The sequence below is a fragment of the Etheostoma spectabile genome, unplaced genomic scaffold (genome assembly GCF_008692095.1).
Source record: "Etheostoma spectabile isolate EspeVRDwgs_2016 unplaced genomic scaffold, UIUC_Espe_1.0 scaffold00019104, whole genome shotgun sequence".
NCBI classification, from domain to species: Eukaryota; Metazoa; Chordata; class Actinopteri; order Perciformes; family Percidae; genus Etheostoma; species Etheostoma spectabile.
The window spans coordinates 1-17,209 of NW_022604674.1; the positions used below are offsets into that span (position 1 = coordinate 1).

The window sequence follows — 17,209 nt, forward strand, 5'->3', positions numbered from 1 at the left end:
CTCCCGTATGTACACCAGAACACGATCCTCCTTTTGTTCACCACGATCCACCAGCTTGGCACCTTTGAGCTGTGAGGAGACATTAATCAGCTGGGTTATCATGACAACAACTGACAACTACTACTCAGTTAAAGTTACTGTCATCACTCACCATGTTCAAAGACTCTGGGTCTGGGACATACTCAGAGAGCATTTTGACATCCGGATAACCATGTTTGTACTGGGCTCCTTTCCACTATATCTGCAATGCAAGTAACATAAAAATATGATGTCAATCTGGTCTTTTGGATGGGCTCCATTTACCGTTTGTTAGAGTTGAGTTTTAGCTTCCAAGTGGTATTATTCCTCCCCTGTCCATCCACTAACAGTTACATAGTCAAAAACTTCGTCAATGTCGTGGATCTGCTTGTTGAGTACTTACAGGGATGATATTTTTAGAAGGACTTTGGTTCTTTCTCTGGTTCGGTCGGCCTCTGGTTTGATGTCAATGCGGAGAGTGGTAACTTGAACGGAGTTGGGATGTTATAGACAGAGAGAATCTAAACAAGGAAAGATTAATATTTATGAATTGAATGAAATCTGTGGAATTAATTACTGTTTTGTGGTGTAATGTAATTCGGTGTGTGATGGGCCACTTAGAGGCATGACATAAATAAAAATATCAATCAATCAATCAATCAACAATCAATCAAAAAATGTGAACAAGAATCTAAAGTATGAAGCATCAGGATTGGTGGTTCATGTACATCTAACACATGACCTGTATTGCAGCACTTGCAGTCCCCTCACCTCCAGGCTGTACGTTCCTGACACGCCCTGCAGATTCTTCTCCTGGTAGAGCAGTTTGTTGTACTGATTCACATCAAACGTCAGCTGGCCACTGGGAGACTGGACCCGTCACTGTGCTTGAACCCACTGGACTGAACACCGGAGGAGTAGAGAGCCAGAGCCTGAGAGCCACCACGGTCCTACAACACAAAGAAAATACCTTTACTTATGTGCTCAAATTATACAAATGTAAATGTTCTTCTGTTTACACCTACAACAGCTTTCATATGTGGGAGCTCACTTTGATCAATTTCAGGTCTTCAATTGTTGATTTTCATACAGAAATCAATTTAAGAAATTTACCATATAAACAAATATATGCACATTTTATTTGTAGTTAATTTGTTTTCAGTATAGTATAATCACACTATTATTTTGAGGTATCTGGCAATGTCGCTGTCCTGTGAGAACTATTAATGTTTAAATAATGTGAGTTTTAATTAAATACATTTAAAAGAAGAGATTACTGTATGTGTGACTCAAAGTCCCACTTAACCCTGTTTGGGTTGTACCTGTGTGGAGGAGAATCCTCCGTAGTAGTTCTGCTGGCTAGTCAGCCATCTAACGATGCGGCTGGCGTAGCCCAGGTCTTCAGCAGTCGGATAGGCACTGAGTTTAGCCAGCAGCACATAGGAGCTGATCTCCACAGACAGAGAGGCTGACGTTTCTGTTGCTGTCTGAGACCAGTGGAGGAAACCTCCTAAAAAACAGCCATCCACAAAGAGACACAGGCACAGGGTAAGCTTTGTCACAGTAATGAAGCCAGAATGATTTCCTGTAGGAGGATGACTCACCTTCTTGTAATGCAACAGTGTCTAGGTGGTTCAGTAGGCGAGCACGGTCTCCATGTGTCCTGCCAGGGTGAAGACGTACGCCAGCAGAGCGGTGGTGTAGGTGTTGCTGAGGTCACTGATGGACTCCTTGAGGCAAGACAAGCTCTGCTTCACAGAATCCTAGAACAGATTAAAAGAATGCATTGTCTTTTGCTGTGGAGTCAGCATCAGTTTTAATGCTGCACATATCTGGAACAAACTCCCAGAAACTAAAAGTCTGCCAAGAACTCAGTTCTTTTTAAAAAGGCTGATGACCTCTTGATTTAAATAGTTCACTTCTTAAACTGCACTGTAACTTACATAGTATTTTATGTTTTTTTATTTTTTAATTGATACTTAAGTTGCATTGTTTACAATTGGACTGTATCACAATGTAAGCATGTAATAAGAAATAAAAGTAAGACCAGTGGGACTGTTTATTAAATGCTCCTTTGGGGCGCCTGGTGAGATCACGTGGTAGAGCGGGCGCCCATACAGAGGGGGACTCCTGGACGCAACGGCCGCAGGTTCAACTCAACCTGCAGTCCATTGCTGCAGGTCATTCTCCTTCTCCTCACTTTAACAAATACAAATAAAGGCCTAAAACTCCCCAAAATTAAAAAATCTCAGCTTTTGGAAAAAGAGACTTTTTATTCTAGACAATTTCATTCATCACTACAGCCTAATACTGGGTTTCCTGCCTGTACTCAAAACTAAGTGTATTTCTAATATGTTAGTGGCATCAAGCGGTGAACTGAATACGACTCAGTTTACCCCTTCTGTCCAAGTGGGTAGAAACCAAGAGTGGCCTTCACTTCAATATAAAAGCATGAAAGGTCCTTTCTAAAGCCAGTGTTTGGTTTGTTTGTTCTGGGCCACTGTAAAAATATGGCTGTGCAACATGGCGGGCTCCGTGAAAGTGGACCTGCTCCTAATGTAGATATGAAGGCTCATTCTAATCAACAAAAACACCAATTGTGTTACATGTAATTATGCACTAATGGAAACATTCTACCTATAGACCCCCCGCTACATCCTACACACAGGTCATTCAAAACAGTGAAAAAAACTAAGAAAAAGGAGAAAAAAACAACAACAACAATATGCTATGCCATAAATATTTCAATTCAAATGAATGCTACAATGCATCTTGCATACATATACATTCATGTTACAAATAATCTCACATCACACATAAACTCACATCTCTGGGTGTTTTCATCTCCAAGAAGGCAGCAGTGATGTAGGCACTGAGAGTAACTTCATCAGACACACCACCCTGTAAAGAGGAAGCATAAGTAATTAGTGATCTCATCTGACTCAGTGGAGCAGAATGTAAGCCTGTCATTGGCCGCGTATTTCAAACAGTATTCTGCTCCCATTTTGCTATCTCCACTATCAGTTATAGCCAAAGTAAGTCTTTCCCCCTATAGCCAGAGACATTGCACAACATTCTGGGCCTTATAATAACACACTCAAGCCCTCCGTACACGAGGGCCTGGGTACTCAGTCCCCTTCCCTTTGGTTAGTATTAGCATTCCCTGGTTGGTATGATGAGTCCTAATAGGTGTAACTGACCACCTCCACCATAATTCAAACCATAAACTCTCAGCTCATAGCCTCACACAAGACGACTGATCAGATTGTTTACCATGTTTACCATGTAGGTATAAGACTTGATTTAAAGACATGGCACTTTTGGAAGGAACCTTTCAATACATAGGGGGTTAAAATTTGGAAGAGTTTACCAGATGTGACACTTTTAGAATCTAAGATAAGAAAACATTATTTAATAAAATTAAAGGAGAGATGGGTAAATATTTTAGTACATTAGTAAATAAGCACAATTTGTATATTTGTATAAATATATTATATTACACATACTGTACATATTTGTATATAGACCTACATACAGACACAGATCATCACTGGACCTCCAACACTCATTCACATACTGACCTTCTTTAGTTTCAGTTATCATCAGTCATGGTTATACAAACTCTGGAAAATAGGAACTTTAATTACCTTCATCAGGTTGTGGAAGAGCTTTCCTGATTGTTCAAAACAGCCATTTGGTCGTTGTTTACTTTTCAGCCAAGTCACGGACGCTTCAATGTTTGCTGGTCAATGTAGATGAAAGACTGTGCTTTGGCAAACGATCTCAACACAAATGCAGTCAGCCTAAGGATATTAAAAACAAAAGACAGAAAAGAAGACAAGAGGAAGCACTTATTATCCAATTAATGGCTCACGATAATCATCTACTCTACAAGTATGAACTGTATGTCGTAGTAAATGTTGAACATGAATATATAATTAGTCTTTGTGGATGACTGACTAGTAATGGTCTCACCAAGTGTTCCCTGGTCCTGCTCCAAATGTGCTGTAAGCACCGTCCTTATCTTTGTAGTTCAGCTGTCTCTGGTAGCCTGTATAACAATAGAAACACGCTTATTAGGGCATCTACACATTTGATTTCTGATAAGCTTTCTCTCTATTTCTTGTTTAAAAACAGCTCCGTAAGTGTGAATGTACAGATGTAAAAAAACAAATAAAAAACTGTATTTGATGCATTTAGTCAACAGCTGACGTCAAAAAGATGACAGGAAATTAGGGGAGAAAAAAGAGTGACATGCAACAAGGTCTTCCTGCTGGCCTAGAAGTTAAGGTGGGGCCTGTTGTCAGCACCGTAACCCAGAGGCCAGCAGGGTGTCCCTGATCTGTAGTCTCTAATTGGAATGACGAGCATTGTTAAGCAATTATGCACGCTGCTCATTATATTGACACCAGCACCAGAATGTAGCAGACGGTAGATTTGGCATACGTGATCTTTTAGCTACCAAAGTAAAACGGAGACTCACCACTGGTCAGGAAGTTGGTGGCCTTTTCCTTGATGGCTGGGGTCAGCTGCTGTGTGTTTTTCAGGTACTCGAGGATGTAGATGTTTGGGGCGAGGAGGGCCATGTTCTGCTCACCACATCCATACGGCATCTGCAGCAGCCCATCCAGGTTCTTCAGGGCCCGGCCCAGAATGTCACCTGCCCAAAAACACAGAATCACTGAGACTGAACACGCAACTAACCTGACCTTTACTTTCTAATGGGGCTTGAAAGACAAACTGTATGTTCTTATGTTGTCATACCACCTTTTGTCAATGAAACTAATTTACTGTAATATGTTGAAGGTATAAATTCACTTTGTATTTTGACTTTAGTTTGTGGTCAGAATGAAAAGGAATCCGATTGGTTATTTATCCAAGCCTTTTCACTTCTTAAAAAGAAAATTAAAGCAACTCTCAATTAAAATTCATTTATTAAAAAAGGAATTCACCAAGGACTGATACTGAAGCACGGGCAGATCCATCAATCATGTTCCTAGGGAGTTCAATGTATATTTCCTCTGTCAAAACGTCCCCTGCGATCAGAGAGAGAGAGAGAGAGAGAGAGAGAGAGAGAGAGAGAGAGAGAGAGAGAGAGAGAGAGAGAGAGAGAGAGAGAGAGAGAGAACAAACACTCAGCAATAAAAAAGAAGAGAGAAACAGCACTAAACCAAAGATGTCTTTTAGATTAAACCTACAGTTAGTGGATCATGTATTGAAACAGGTCAGACTGGATTAAGATCAGTCTGAAAACTGGAGGGTTCTTTCATTAGGTTGGTAAAAATGTATTTAATGACAGTAAATCTGACACACTTGGACTAAACTTGACAAATCTGCCATGATCACACTGAAACTAAGGGCTATCTGCAAGTAGTGAATGTCTCCATTACATTTTTTAACATGCAATCTACTCCACTTCCAGTATTTGTCTTTTCACCTGTTTGATGGGCCATGCCTATTGTAAACCGTACTGACCTTTTGGGTCGAGCAGCCAGTTGAAGGTCTTTGTTATCTCAATTCCCTCAGGCTGAGAGGGGAAGAAATAATGTGAGTTACACAGAGCTTCCATTTGGTTAATGGATAAACATTTTCCTTGTCATCTTGTTTTTAAGGTACCAACCTTTACTATGAGAGGTCGTGTGACCACGTCAATTCGTCCCCTTTCAGGCACGCTCACAACCTCATTGTGACATAAAGTTGGGGATGACACAGCCTCAGCCTTCACTGCCACATTTACAACTCCTAAAAAGAACAAACCGCGTGAAACTTGATACAGATCAACAACATTTTGTCACTAAAGTGGATCTCACTGATTTCACAGAGATCAAAAAGGGCTCCTCCACCTCAACAGCCTTGTGGATGAAAGCTTGACTCTCACCTAAGGTTGAGGGGGTCATGGTCCAGCTGAAGGTCTTGCGCTCACCGCCACACAGACAGGATGTGTACTGGTCACGAGAGAGGGGGGTGAGGGTGTAATGTAAGGAGGGGGTTGGAGTCACAGAGACCTGTTCAAGAGAGAAAAATATATTTAAAAATTGGAGATTTATGACAAATGCAAGAACCTACTAGAACCTTGGTGAGTGAGTTGACAGGACCGGCTACAGAGGTGGGTTGAACAGCAATCTTTTTTCCCCATTGTTTCAGTTCTCATTGGTGCAGGTCGCAATATTTTAAAAAGGTGCCTTTGAATCCACATTGAAAACTATTACAATCTTAATAATAAATGTGTACAGCACTTTTCAAGCAATAAGCACTAAGTGTTTTCCAGATTAAAAGATTTTCAAAACATGAATTCAGAATCAGACACAAATTGTAATGAAATGTTTTGTCAACTGAGGTTTTTTATTTTGTAGTCCTTTCCTGCTTAAGCCTTACACATGATTGTGAAAGTCACCTTCTCTCACAGTGATCTTCCATGTCAGAGGCTCAGTCATGTTTAAAGGTGGAGAATTGGCTTCTTAGAACATGAAACACGAGGTGGTCAGATTTAATGTGATAAAGTAGATGAACAGTCTGCTCTTTTGCCTAAACTTTGTTGTCCATTATTCCATTCTCTTTCAGTAACTCTGTTTTCTGATTTGTCTTTGTATGGAGATAGTTTCCTAAATTATCAATTATTAACTTATCAGAATCAAGCATTGAATTGTTCTAGAGAGAATCAAGAAATGTTCCCACTCCTGCTAAGTAGCTAATTTAGATGCTAACACACTAAGATGGGCGAAATGGTAAACGTGACACCTGCTAAACATCAGCATGTTAGCATAGCAGGAATGTTAGCATGTTAACTTAGCATTTAGGTCATGTAAAAAATTAATAAATTACCATGATGCAGCTGGTCAGGTAGTTGAAGATGGTTGCCTTCAGTTCAAAGTTCTCCCCCCGGATGATGGAGTAGGGCAGGCTGAGCTCCAGGAAGAAGGGCTGGAAGACGGTGATGTTTTTACGTGGAGCCAAGCCGAAACCTTGAGGGGACAGACAGAAAGCCTCCGTCTCCCAGGTGGTGATGGTGTCCGGGACAGTGAGGGGCACGTTCTTCGTTCCAGACTCTCTGGATCAGCAGAAACAGATGCATAGGATGAACTTTAACATACTCCCATGAGTCAGAATAGTCAAAAAAACAAAAACAAAAAAACAATGTGTAGACTTAATTGCAGTAACACCACCACATTACAGATACCTAAAAAGAATGTGGAAATGTGAAATTGTTTCATATGCTGCATCCTTGAGGCCTCAGTAACTCAAATAAATGCATGTTATACTGGGTTTCATGTAGACTCCAGCCCAAAAAGACTATTGCCCATACACAATTTTAAAAGAAAGCGCTTGTAAAATCACTAATGCATTCTGCTAAAATAAATTAAACTGGACTCAAAGCTTAGGAGTAGTGTCAGTAAATCAGTTTCCTGCCGTTCATGTGTGGAGGGAGACAGCAGGATTTATGACCATTTATGTCCATCAAAACCCTCTGCAGCAAAAACTCACCCAACTTCCACCAGGTCCCAGATCCAGGTCTCAGGGAAGAAAGTGCGGACTGTCACTATTGGTGGTTTATTAGGAGCTGCAGCACCTCCATTGACCATGGCAGGGACACCTGCTGCCATTACCTCTTTCCTTATGTCTATGGTAGGAAGAAAGTAGATCATTCTACATTAAGTAAAAATCAAAGCAATGACACACTGACTTGTTTAATGAGTAAGTAAACATTGAGCATGCATCACTAGATGGAGGAAAAAAAATTCACCAAAGCGACCACAGCCCTGGTAGTATTCTATTCCTTGGTATTTGATGCATGAAGGATTTTGGATAATCATGTTTGTTGCCATCTTCATCCCTACATTCTAGATATTACAACAATAAAAAGGCATTACTGAAAAGTTAAGAAATGTAAATGCAATAACCTATTATGACATTTTTTAATTTTTTACACTCATTTGTGCAGGACGTACCTGGAAGACTGTATAAGCATCAGCTGTCCCACCACCGCTGGGGAATGGCAAAATACTTCTCTTTCTCACTTCCAAACATTCTTCACCATCTTGAACGTCATATGGAATATAGGACATTTTTGTAACAGGCAACAACTGAAATATCTGAAAAGAAAGGTTTGGTTCAAAGTTATAAACTAACAATGTTTGATGGTCTATGAAGATCTGACAATTGGGAAACTCTAGGTCACTAAGGCCACTAACTACTTTTATATCTTCAAATGTGGATGTAAAGTATAATTGTCAAATCATTGCCTTTATTCATAAGGCAGACTCTTACAGAGGGCTACACCTCACAGATGTGATCATAACCTTATGCCATAGCATTTTCATAACAGCATGCTTACAACTGGGTAAAAAGATCAGCTTTTCTACAACTGATAGAGGGAGAAAATGAAGAAATATTAACCATGGTACAAGCAGATAACAGCAAAGTAAAAATGGATGATGATAAATATGCAAAAGATTTTGCAGAGGTAACAAATAACATACTTTTGGTTGATTCCAGTAGTTACCTTGTTTGCATCCAGAGTCTTCCCTGGCTCCTTGATGAGGACGCTCTGGTCAACAGCGCTCACACCACACAGAGATTCTGGCTGGGTGGTAACCTGCATGATGGTCTCCTCTCCTGGGACAGCCGAGGACGGAGAAAACTCCAGAGACACCTGACACAATCAGAAAAGACATATCTCACCGCCTGGACTTTAGTGGTAGATGACAACCTGGGATCTTTTCAACCTGACACAATCGTGCATTTTTTCTTTCCTAGGAAGATTTTTAGTCAGATGGCCTGTTTTTAAAAGATGATTTAAAAAAAAAAAAATGTATTTGATTATGATAGTAGGAAATGGGGGAGAGCCAGAGGGGACGACATGCAAAGGGCCACAGGTCAGACTCAACCCGGGTCGCTACCAAGGACTGGTATGGGGCACATACTCCACCAGTTGAGCTTCAGGTCGTCCCATCAGAAGAGCTTTTTAATGAAATCACTGATCTTTCCTTTGAGTTGACTTACTTACACTGGTGGTCAGAAGTGCCTAGCAGGGAAATTGCCTCATGCCAGGCCCACAGCAATTTCACTAGAAAGCATTTTCCTGCCAGTGGAGTGGCCACATGGCAGTTGGTCCTGCCGACGCTTAATGAATTGCTCATAATGTATCTATTGTGATTTGGGGGTTATGATATAACTGTAAGTCCACATTGGCTGCTCTGCCAAGGGTTGGTGCGTCCTTTCAAGGAGTGACAGAGTCAGAGCCTAGAATAAATGCTGCAGTTATTAAACATTTATATAAATAATCCATTCTACCTAAATCGGCTTACTGAACTTAACACTGATTTCCACACACTGACATCAGACAAAGGAAAGGCTTAATGCAAAATTAATTTGTGTTAGTATAACTACCTAAGACTGCATTTGGATAATAGCACCCTACCCATACAATAGAGTCAGAAATGGAAATTTGAAAGAAAATGACAACATAAAAGAGGTTAATGTATTCATTTCAGTGCGATTCTTTCTTCTTTTCTCCAAAAAATGTCTTATAACCGTTTTTTTGTTACTTCAAGAAAAGGCTACATGCTGTATAGACACTTTGATTCTGCACCTAAAATCTGACAGCATTTGCCACATGTCTCAGTTTTTCTCAGGCTGACCTTGTGACTGAAGCATTGCTCAGTAGAGAAGTCAGCGCTGTTGGCGATCAAAGCCTCACTGGGGAGGATGGCGTAAGCCACAACCTGGACGTCTGGTGCCATGTCTGGAGACACTGCCAGCTTAAAGGACACCTCGCCCTGATTCACTGAAACAACATGAACAACAATCATCACTCACATGCCTCCATACATCAATAGATTGGCCGTGCTAATTATAAGGATCATTTTAAGAGAAGTCACTTTGCTTACCCAATTTATTTTCGACTATGACCTGTTTAAATCCTTGTAAAACAATGACTCCTCTTGATAAGACCTGGGAAATTTGAAAAAAAAAGACAAAGAATGAGTAACGCAACAAGCCCTGTCTGCTGTGAGGTTCTGGCATGTTAAGTTAGCAGTTGAAAAAGGAGAGTTATTCAAAGGTAAGATCAGCACATCCAGAGCAAGATATTTAATAGTAGTTGCACTATTGCTAATGTTGCTGCATGGTTTTGGCTAGAAAGTATGCAAAAAAATAATAATCTGGTGCATCAATTTTAAACGGTTTCCCTAAACAGGGTGGGTAGTTATGTAAAGGTTGTATTAAAAAACCTCTTCCCCATGTCCATGTCTCTGGAAGTGGAAACAGGAAAACAGTTCAACCACTCACCAGATAGATCACATCCACAAAGCTGTGGGCCTCTCCAACTATGGTGTATTGGATGAAGATGTCTTCTTCTTTGTCACAGGAAAGTGGTTCATCCTTCTTCTTCACATCCAGAGAGCTGACTGATTTAGTATCAGGAGAAGAAAGTGTGGCCAAAGACACTTTGTGATCGTTAGTATCATAGTATGGCGTTCTGTAAGGAGGGTAGCCCAGTGTCGGTGTGTCACTAACCTAGAAAGCAGAGAGAATATAAAAACACTGAGATTATGACAGATAAGTAGAAGAAAGCTTCAGTTTTTACAGCCATGACAATTTGTTATAGACAGATTGTTCCATATAGCACCTTGGTCAGTTGCAGCATATTGAGAAACCATTTGAGGTGTAAGATTTAGACTGTTGTCAGCTTTATGATAAATGTTGGGTTACAGATTGTAGTTTCAGTGCTACTTCTTACTTGTAATTGGATGTCCCCTTTAAAGTCAGCTGTGCTTAACGAGAAAGTGGCAACACCATCTCTGTTGGTTTTGAGATTCTGTAACAAACGCGATGACCACCTTTCCCCCTCAAACAGGAACACCGGCATGTCAGGAATGGGTCTATTATTGTAATCAACGGCTTTAACCTGTTGGAAGAACAATGTTGTATCACCGAGAATGCACATTGCTTCAGTTACACTGTGTCTATAATCACATTGAAGAAGTGAAGACCAAATGCACTTACTTTTCCTTCCAAATTTGATCCTTTGTCATAAATCTTGGGAGTGTCAGTGAAAGTTAGCTTTCCAACAACGTATGAAATCACTGTAGTCTTCTCTTGTGAGCGTGAAATACCTGTACAAGACAATCATGTTGCAATGTTTACACCATATTGTTTCAATACATGGCATAGTAATTGTGTCATTATAAACATACTAACATACTAATACTAATAACATACTAAGTCTTCTTTAAATATAAGTACAATATATCTTATGACTTGCCTGTTCCCTCCTCTTTCATGTTTGCAGTGAGTTGCAGTACATCTTGAAGTGCCTTTTGTGCAATTTTTGTGAAAGTTGACATAGTGAAGATAAAAGTGGCACAGCCTCTCCTGTCAGTCTAGAAAAGAACAATAAAATAAGAGATTATGAAAGTGACGGACAATTCAGACTTTCCACATGTCATGCCTTTATTAATTCTTAATGACTTTTAACTATCAAATCTTTATTACTACTATCTCCTTTGTGTAAAGACGAACCTTTACGCCCCTCAGTTTGTACATTAGACTGACAAAAGAGATGACAGTACGTAGTTTTAAATGTGCACAGTGTACATTATGTAGGAGGATATGTAAGGTCTATGCACCTTACTTCATTAGACTGTTACCATAGCTACTGTACCTGCTTGGTCTCCTTGTAGCAAGGCATCGGGATTTCCGGGATTCCCTCTGGATGTTCAGGAGGGCGTACAAGGGGTATACCAACATTGGCATCTATAGGTCGGCACACCTTGAAGTCAACACTGCCCGGCACAGGCTGGCCGTATGTATACCTAAATAGATAAAGAAAAAGAAACATTGAAAAGTAACCATTCCCTAATCTGTACTTATTTTAGAATATTTAAGAGTAATGAGCGAAATAGCTTTTACTTACGTTGCACATACTTCAGCCTTGACTACTTCCTGATTAATGCTTACTTCATCAGCTGCATTTATTTGTAGGTCAAATTTAGGCAAAACTGGGGGTGAAATGGGATTATTAGCATTCTTTACTCATTAAACATGGATTAAATTGGATGGTAAAAATGTAACTCACCGTATTTTTCCACCTTGAAGCTGTGATGTATTTTATCCGACCCAATCGATACAGTAACTTGGTAGGCTCCTTCACGGGCCTCAGAGTTCAAGGGGTAAGAAAGCTGCAATATCTTACTATTGGAGGTTTCCTTCAGCCACTGTCCAATCCTGTTGCTGGTAGAATCCTGTTAAGTGAAGTAAAGAAGAACAGTGACAATAGGAAACTCTTAAATATAGGAAGAGCGGTATTTCTTCTTCTCCTTCAGAAAGGTGGCAGATAAAACTGGCCATGGTTTGGTGTAAGATTGTTTGAGCAAGAAAAATATGAAAACCTGAAGCATACACACAAGTGTACTGGCAGGCTATTATCAGTGCCCAGTTGCAGATGTATTGGTCTTAGTGTATAACTGGCATTTGTACAAAGTTGTTGCAAAGGTACACTACCGGTCAAAAGTTTGGGGTCACTTACAAATTTCCATACCACTCCATTATAGACAGAATACCAGCTGATCTGAGTGGGGGGGCTACATTTACATTGCCCATTATCTGCAAAATCATCCAATGTTCCAAAGGCACTTTCTGTTTACTAATCTGATATCATAAAAAAAAAAAAAAACTAATTAGAAAAACCTGGAGTACCCTTTTGCAATTATGTAAGCACATACTGTAAATGGAAAACTGCTGCATTGTCATGGATTTTGCGCAATGCAAATAATTAAAAAACTGAACTGCCACCTACTGATGAACATTAGAGGCTGTTAATATCTTCAGAAAATGCTCGTCAAAGGAGCTTGAGTTAAGATTTTTGTCAAACACTTAAGGAAAAGAGAAAAATCTGAAAATGCAGCCTGTAAAACAAGATTTTGGTGTCCAAGGTTACCCATGAATTCTTACACTTAACTCTCATCATTAATAAATGTCTTGTTCAAGTTGTAAAATAGGCCTCCACACAATGTTTCTCACATTTGATAACAGAATCAGTGAAACATTCCATAAAGCTTGGGCCGACACCTTATAAATCACTTCATGTTTTTAGGAGATTAGCATGCTTAACTTTTAATAAGCCTAATAAGTTAACTGGAGCATTTTGTTTTAAGGTATTTGTATTAGAAAATTAAAAAAAAATACCAGTATGTTAAAGAGTGGATGGTACTCTTACCTCAATTTCGATTATATCGTACTGTAAAGAAACAAAGAAAGATTTGTTAAAGCACAAGCTGCTTTGTATTCCTCTCATCACACAGTGTCCTAACGAGTTAAAGACAGGAGCTCTTATATTTATTCTGTTTTATAGTTCTTCTAGAGAAAATAAATACAGTTCTATTGTTATATTTAGTATACATGCCACAGTTATTTTTTTTTTTTAAGGAAAGACTGTTCAAACACTCACCAGCTGATGGACAGGTTTAAACTTGGTGTCCAGTGTGACGACTCTGAATTGCACTGAGAGACATGCAGAGAGATTACATGAAGCCTTTACAGCTCTTCTACAGTAGTGTTAAACATCCTAAAAGGTCTGTTAACTGAGATATTACAAATTTGAAAGAAAGGTTATAAAAAAAAATCAGTGGAAATATCCCAATATCCCAAGAAAGAAACTTTCAGCTCAGTGTGCATACTTAACTTTTAACATTTAGGAATCTGGACACAGCCTTGGATTTCAATAAGGTGCTGGATAGTTTTGCACAGAAAGTGCAGTTAAGGAATAGTACTAATTCTGAGATGAGATACCTCATTCTAAATAATATTGTCAATGTGAGACATTACTATCATATCCAGAATGTGGGGACTTCTGGGCTCTCAACTGCAGCAGGGAAAAAGCAGTAATTTTATTTACACTAACATTATCTATACACTGTACATGCTAACATGTCTCTAGGCTTCTGTGATTTTAACCTCTATGGTCTGTAAATATTACTCCTGATATTCTGGGGCACAATTACTTTCTCATTATATGTTAGAGCTAATAGTTAGTCAAGGACGACAGATTTCTATCATTGTGTGGCTTCATTTTTAAATCCTGGGAATGTCGATATAAAAGATTTGATATTATGGCAATACATGTTCTACACAGTGCTGCATGCACTGCAATTTGTAAAGAGGAAACTTGTCTATGTATGGTACCATATTGTGTACTATGTTAGATCTTTGATTTGATTTATTTGCACAATAACACAAAGTGGTATTAACAGGACAACATAAGAAAAAAAGCAAGCTGTGCATGTGAGGAAAAAGCTTGAGGCTTGTGGAAGGAATCTCACCTCAGTATTATAAGCAAACAAAAAGTCATGTAATCTACATAAGTAACTAAACATAGAATCAAAAAGCACATAAACAGACATGAATCAAGTAAAAACCCATCAGCTCCAAATTACCTGTTTGTCCTGGGAGGTAGATTGGTTTATCTGTTTGGATGAATGTCATTGGTTTATAGACTTTGATCTTAACTTTTCTGACTTCTCTAGAGTAGAATGTGTTGCCTTGTACCACCACCTCCAAGTTCTGCACCACTTCATCCTGCACTAAAGGAACCTGTGACAGAAATATATTTTATAGACACCAAGAGAGTCATACATCCCATTAAAAATGATGAAATTAATATTTAACTTGATCTGTTATCATCTGAATGGTTAAAATCACATATTACAACAGCAGTTTACACAGTTTATTTATTATTAATATTGTGTGCTTTCCTTTACAAATCTGTTTGTGTCTGTATGTGTTATGAAATCCCACCAATGTTTCCCAAATGAATTTTTTCAACACATTTTATGGAAATGAGCAAATCAAATCCGGGAAGCCACTGACCTTAAAGTTAATGCAGGTATGAAATTCTCTACAGGACGTCTCCTTCAGAAGGGTTGTATTCCTCTCTTGGGACATCAGAGTGACTCTCATTTCCAGCGTCTCTATGGGCTGCAGGAGACTCGCACAGAATTTGGTCTCAGCTCCAGATTCAAGAACTGCAGGAATGGCTACCATGTACTGCCTACAGACACAGACACACATACAGTAGACATCTCACTGGATCTGACATGGAGACAACCCCAACCCAGAAGATTATGCAGTATAAAATCCTTACCCATGATCAATTCATTTAACCACAGGCTATTACTATTTTTTAAGTGTAGAGGTAACTTACGGTCCTGACACCGCTTGGCCCACGCACATCCAGCTCAAGAAGACACACAGTCTCCATGTCCACATCTGAATCCCGGGACGACCCATGACTGAATGAGATGATCTTGAGTCAGCATCTGTTTAATAGTCTCTGATAAAGAATCCCACGCCCACAAATGCACCCATACATCCCCTCTATCTGATTTTAAGGTAACCCATTCAATCATTTACAGACATTCATTCATGTTGTGGTGTGTAAGGTGTTGAATAATGTTCTCACTAATTGCAGATAAATATGATAAGAATGTAAAAGGTTTCTGTAAGAGACCAAGTGTGTTTTGCTGTATGCTTATTGTACAGAGTTGTGTCCTTTCATAGAGACAGTGGTTTGCCAAACAAAGAAAACTGACGCACAGATGGTTTAGCTTGAGCAGTAAATATAAGATAGTTAGGGTCACAGCGGCCTCGAGCTAAGTACATTGTGTAATAATAACGAGTGAATCAGGGACAGAATGTACCGCTTTGTGTGAAAGAGCAAATAAAGACAAGACAAAGCACAGTGGCCTCAACCCTGGCATGTGTTGAGTGAAGATAAATCTCCCTGTGCTGGAGAAGAAACGGGGTCCAAGAAAGAAAGTGTAAGAAAGGTCACAAGGTCTGACATAGGCTCAGGAAGTGGGGGTGCTGCAGGTGCTGCATCACCCCCTGGAAGATTTACGGTTTAATTAGGCAGTATTGGAATCCAGAAAGTTAAGTTTCTATAATAATGTAACTATAAAAGATATTTTTTACTGAATCAGTCTGCAGTACTTCACATATCTCATTTTAAGATGTGCAAATTTAACAAAGCTTCAATTTGTGATCCGGTTGGCTCAGCAGAAGAGCAGGCGCACATGTGTACTGAGAGGTTCATGCGTCGACTCAGAAGTCACGGGTTCAAATCTGACCTGTGTTGATTTCCTGCACATCTTCCCCCTTTCTCACTTAACAGTCTTGTCAAAAATTAAAGGTGAAAAAGCCAAAAAAAAAGATGCAATGTGTAGTTACTTGCTGCTGCCCTTTTTTGTTTTTTTTTAATCAAGTTTGTGAACAGTTTTGGCCCACAACAAACCATCTCCAAAAATGTAACAGATTCTGCGTTTAAAAGACCAAAGCAAAAGTCTAGCTCAGTGGAGTGAAACAAAGAGATACAACAAACATTTATTATTTTACTTGTTTTTTAAGTGCTTTAGTACAACTAACAAGAGACATGTTATAATTGAGGTAAGTTTCGAGACACTACCTTATTTAATCATTAAATTAATAAATATGTTTGTTGTTTCTCTTTTCGGTGTTGCAATTTGTAGATGTCCTTAAGCCCTGTCTTACTGTCAGTAGCGCTAGCAGCAAAGAGCAGAAGCCAGCCGGAAAGTGTTAATTAAATAAACTCCTGGTGTACTTAAAATCTTTCCAATCCATTGTTTTATGAGTACATGACCTATTTGTACTACAGTAGAAGGTTGGTATAATTTTCAGCATTATTAGTGGCGTAATTTACAAGATACACAGTTGGTTCCATTAGCACCCAAACAAAGCTAATCAGCTAATAACACTAACTCGCCCAATGTTCAACGCAGGTGAAAAAAGCTTCTGGGGGGTTGTTTGGCTCGAAGTCGTGGTGCAAAGGACCCTAGGGTGACAGATATCCAAAACATTCCTTTAAGTGCTAGAAATGGGTGGGGTTTATACGTCATATTCAGTGAACAGCTAACATCACATAGCCTCCTCAAGACCTGACACGGTGTGACCTTTGGGGCTGGAAAAGATGGCGCCAGCAACTGTTGGCAAATTGCGTTGCTAAAGTTTAAAATGTTTTTTCTCACCTTCAAAGTGAAATTTACTTGAAGCAAAATCTTGTGACTTTCACTGACCCTTTTCTGACCGTTTATATTCTACATTTGCTGCAAGACCAACGAGAGTATAGTTAAATCCGACAACTGACAATAAAGGCGAACAAGCTAACGGGAGTCGCGCT

The 17,209-nt window shown here is 39.4% G+C and overlaps 1 protein-coding gene across 1 annotated transcript; it reads right to left on the reverse strand.

Annotated features, from left to right (window-relative positions):
• Positions 1-1,290: 1,290 nt before the first annotated feature.
• Positions 1,291-15,382, reverse strand: LOC116683763 (alpha-2-macroglobulin-like). The gene is given in 31 exon segments (XM_032509989.1): positions 1,291-1,528; positions 1,623-1,670; positions 1,673-1,781; positions 2,845-2,919; positions 3,666-3,766; positions 3,769-3,821; positions 3,994-4,069; positions 4,502-4,678; positions 4,971-5,054; positions 5,494-5,545; positions 5,639-5,760; positions 5,897-6,023; positions 6,841-7,066; positions 7,501-7,636; positions 7,772-7,856; positions 7,965-8,108; positions 8,519-8,668; positions 9,657-9,802; positions 9,906-9,969; positions 10,306-10,533; positions 10,757-10,924; positions 11,023-11,132; positions 11,282-11,399; positions 11,681-11,831; positions 11,933-12,017; positions 12,095-12,260; positions 13,235-13,255; positions 13,466-13,518; positions 14,451-14,607; positions 14,884-15,064; positions 15,218-15,382. Coding segments are annotated over 31 exon segments (3,708 nt in total). The 5' UTR covers positions 15,304-15,382; the 3' UTR covers positions 1,291-1,319.
• Positions 15,383-17,209: the final 1,827 nt, after the last annotated feature.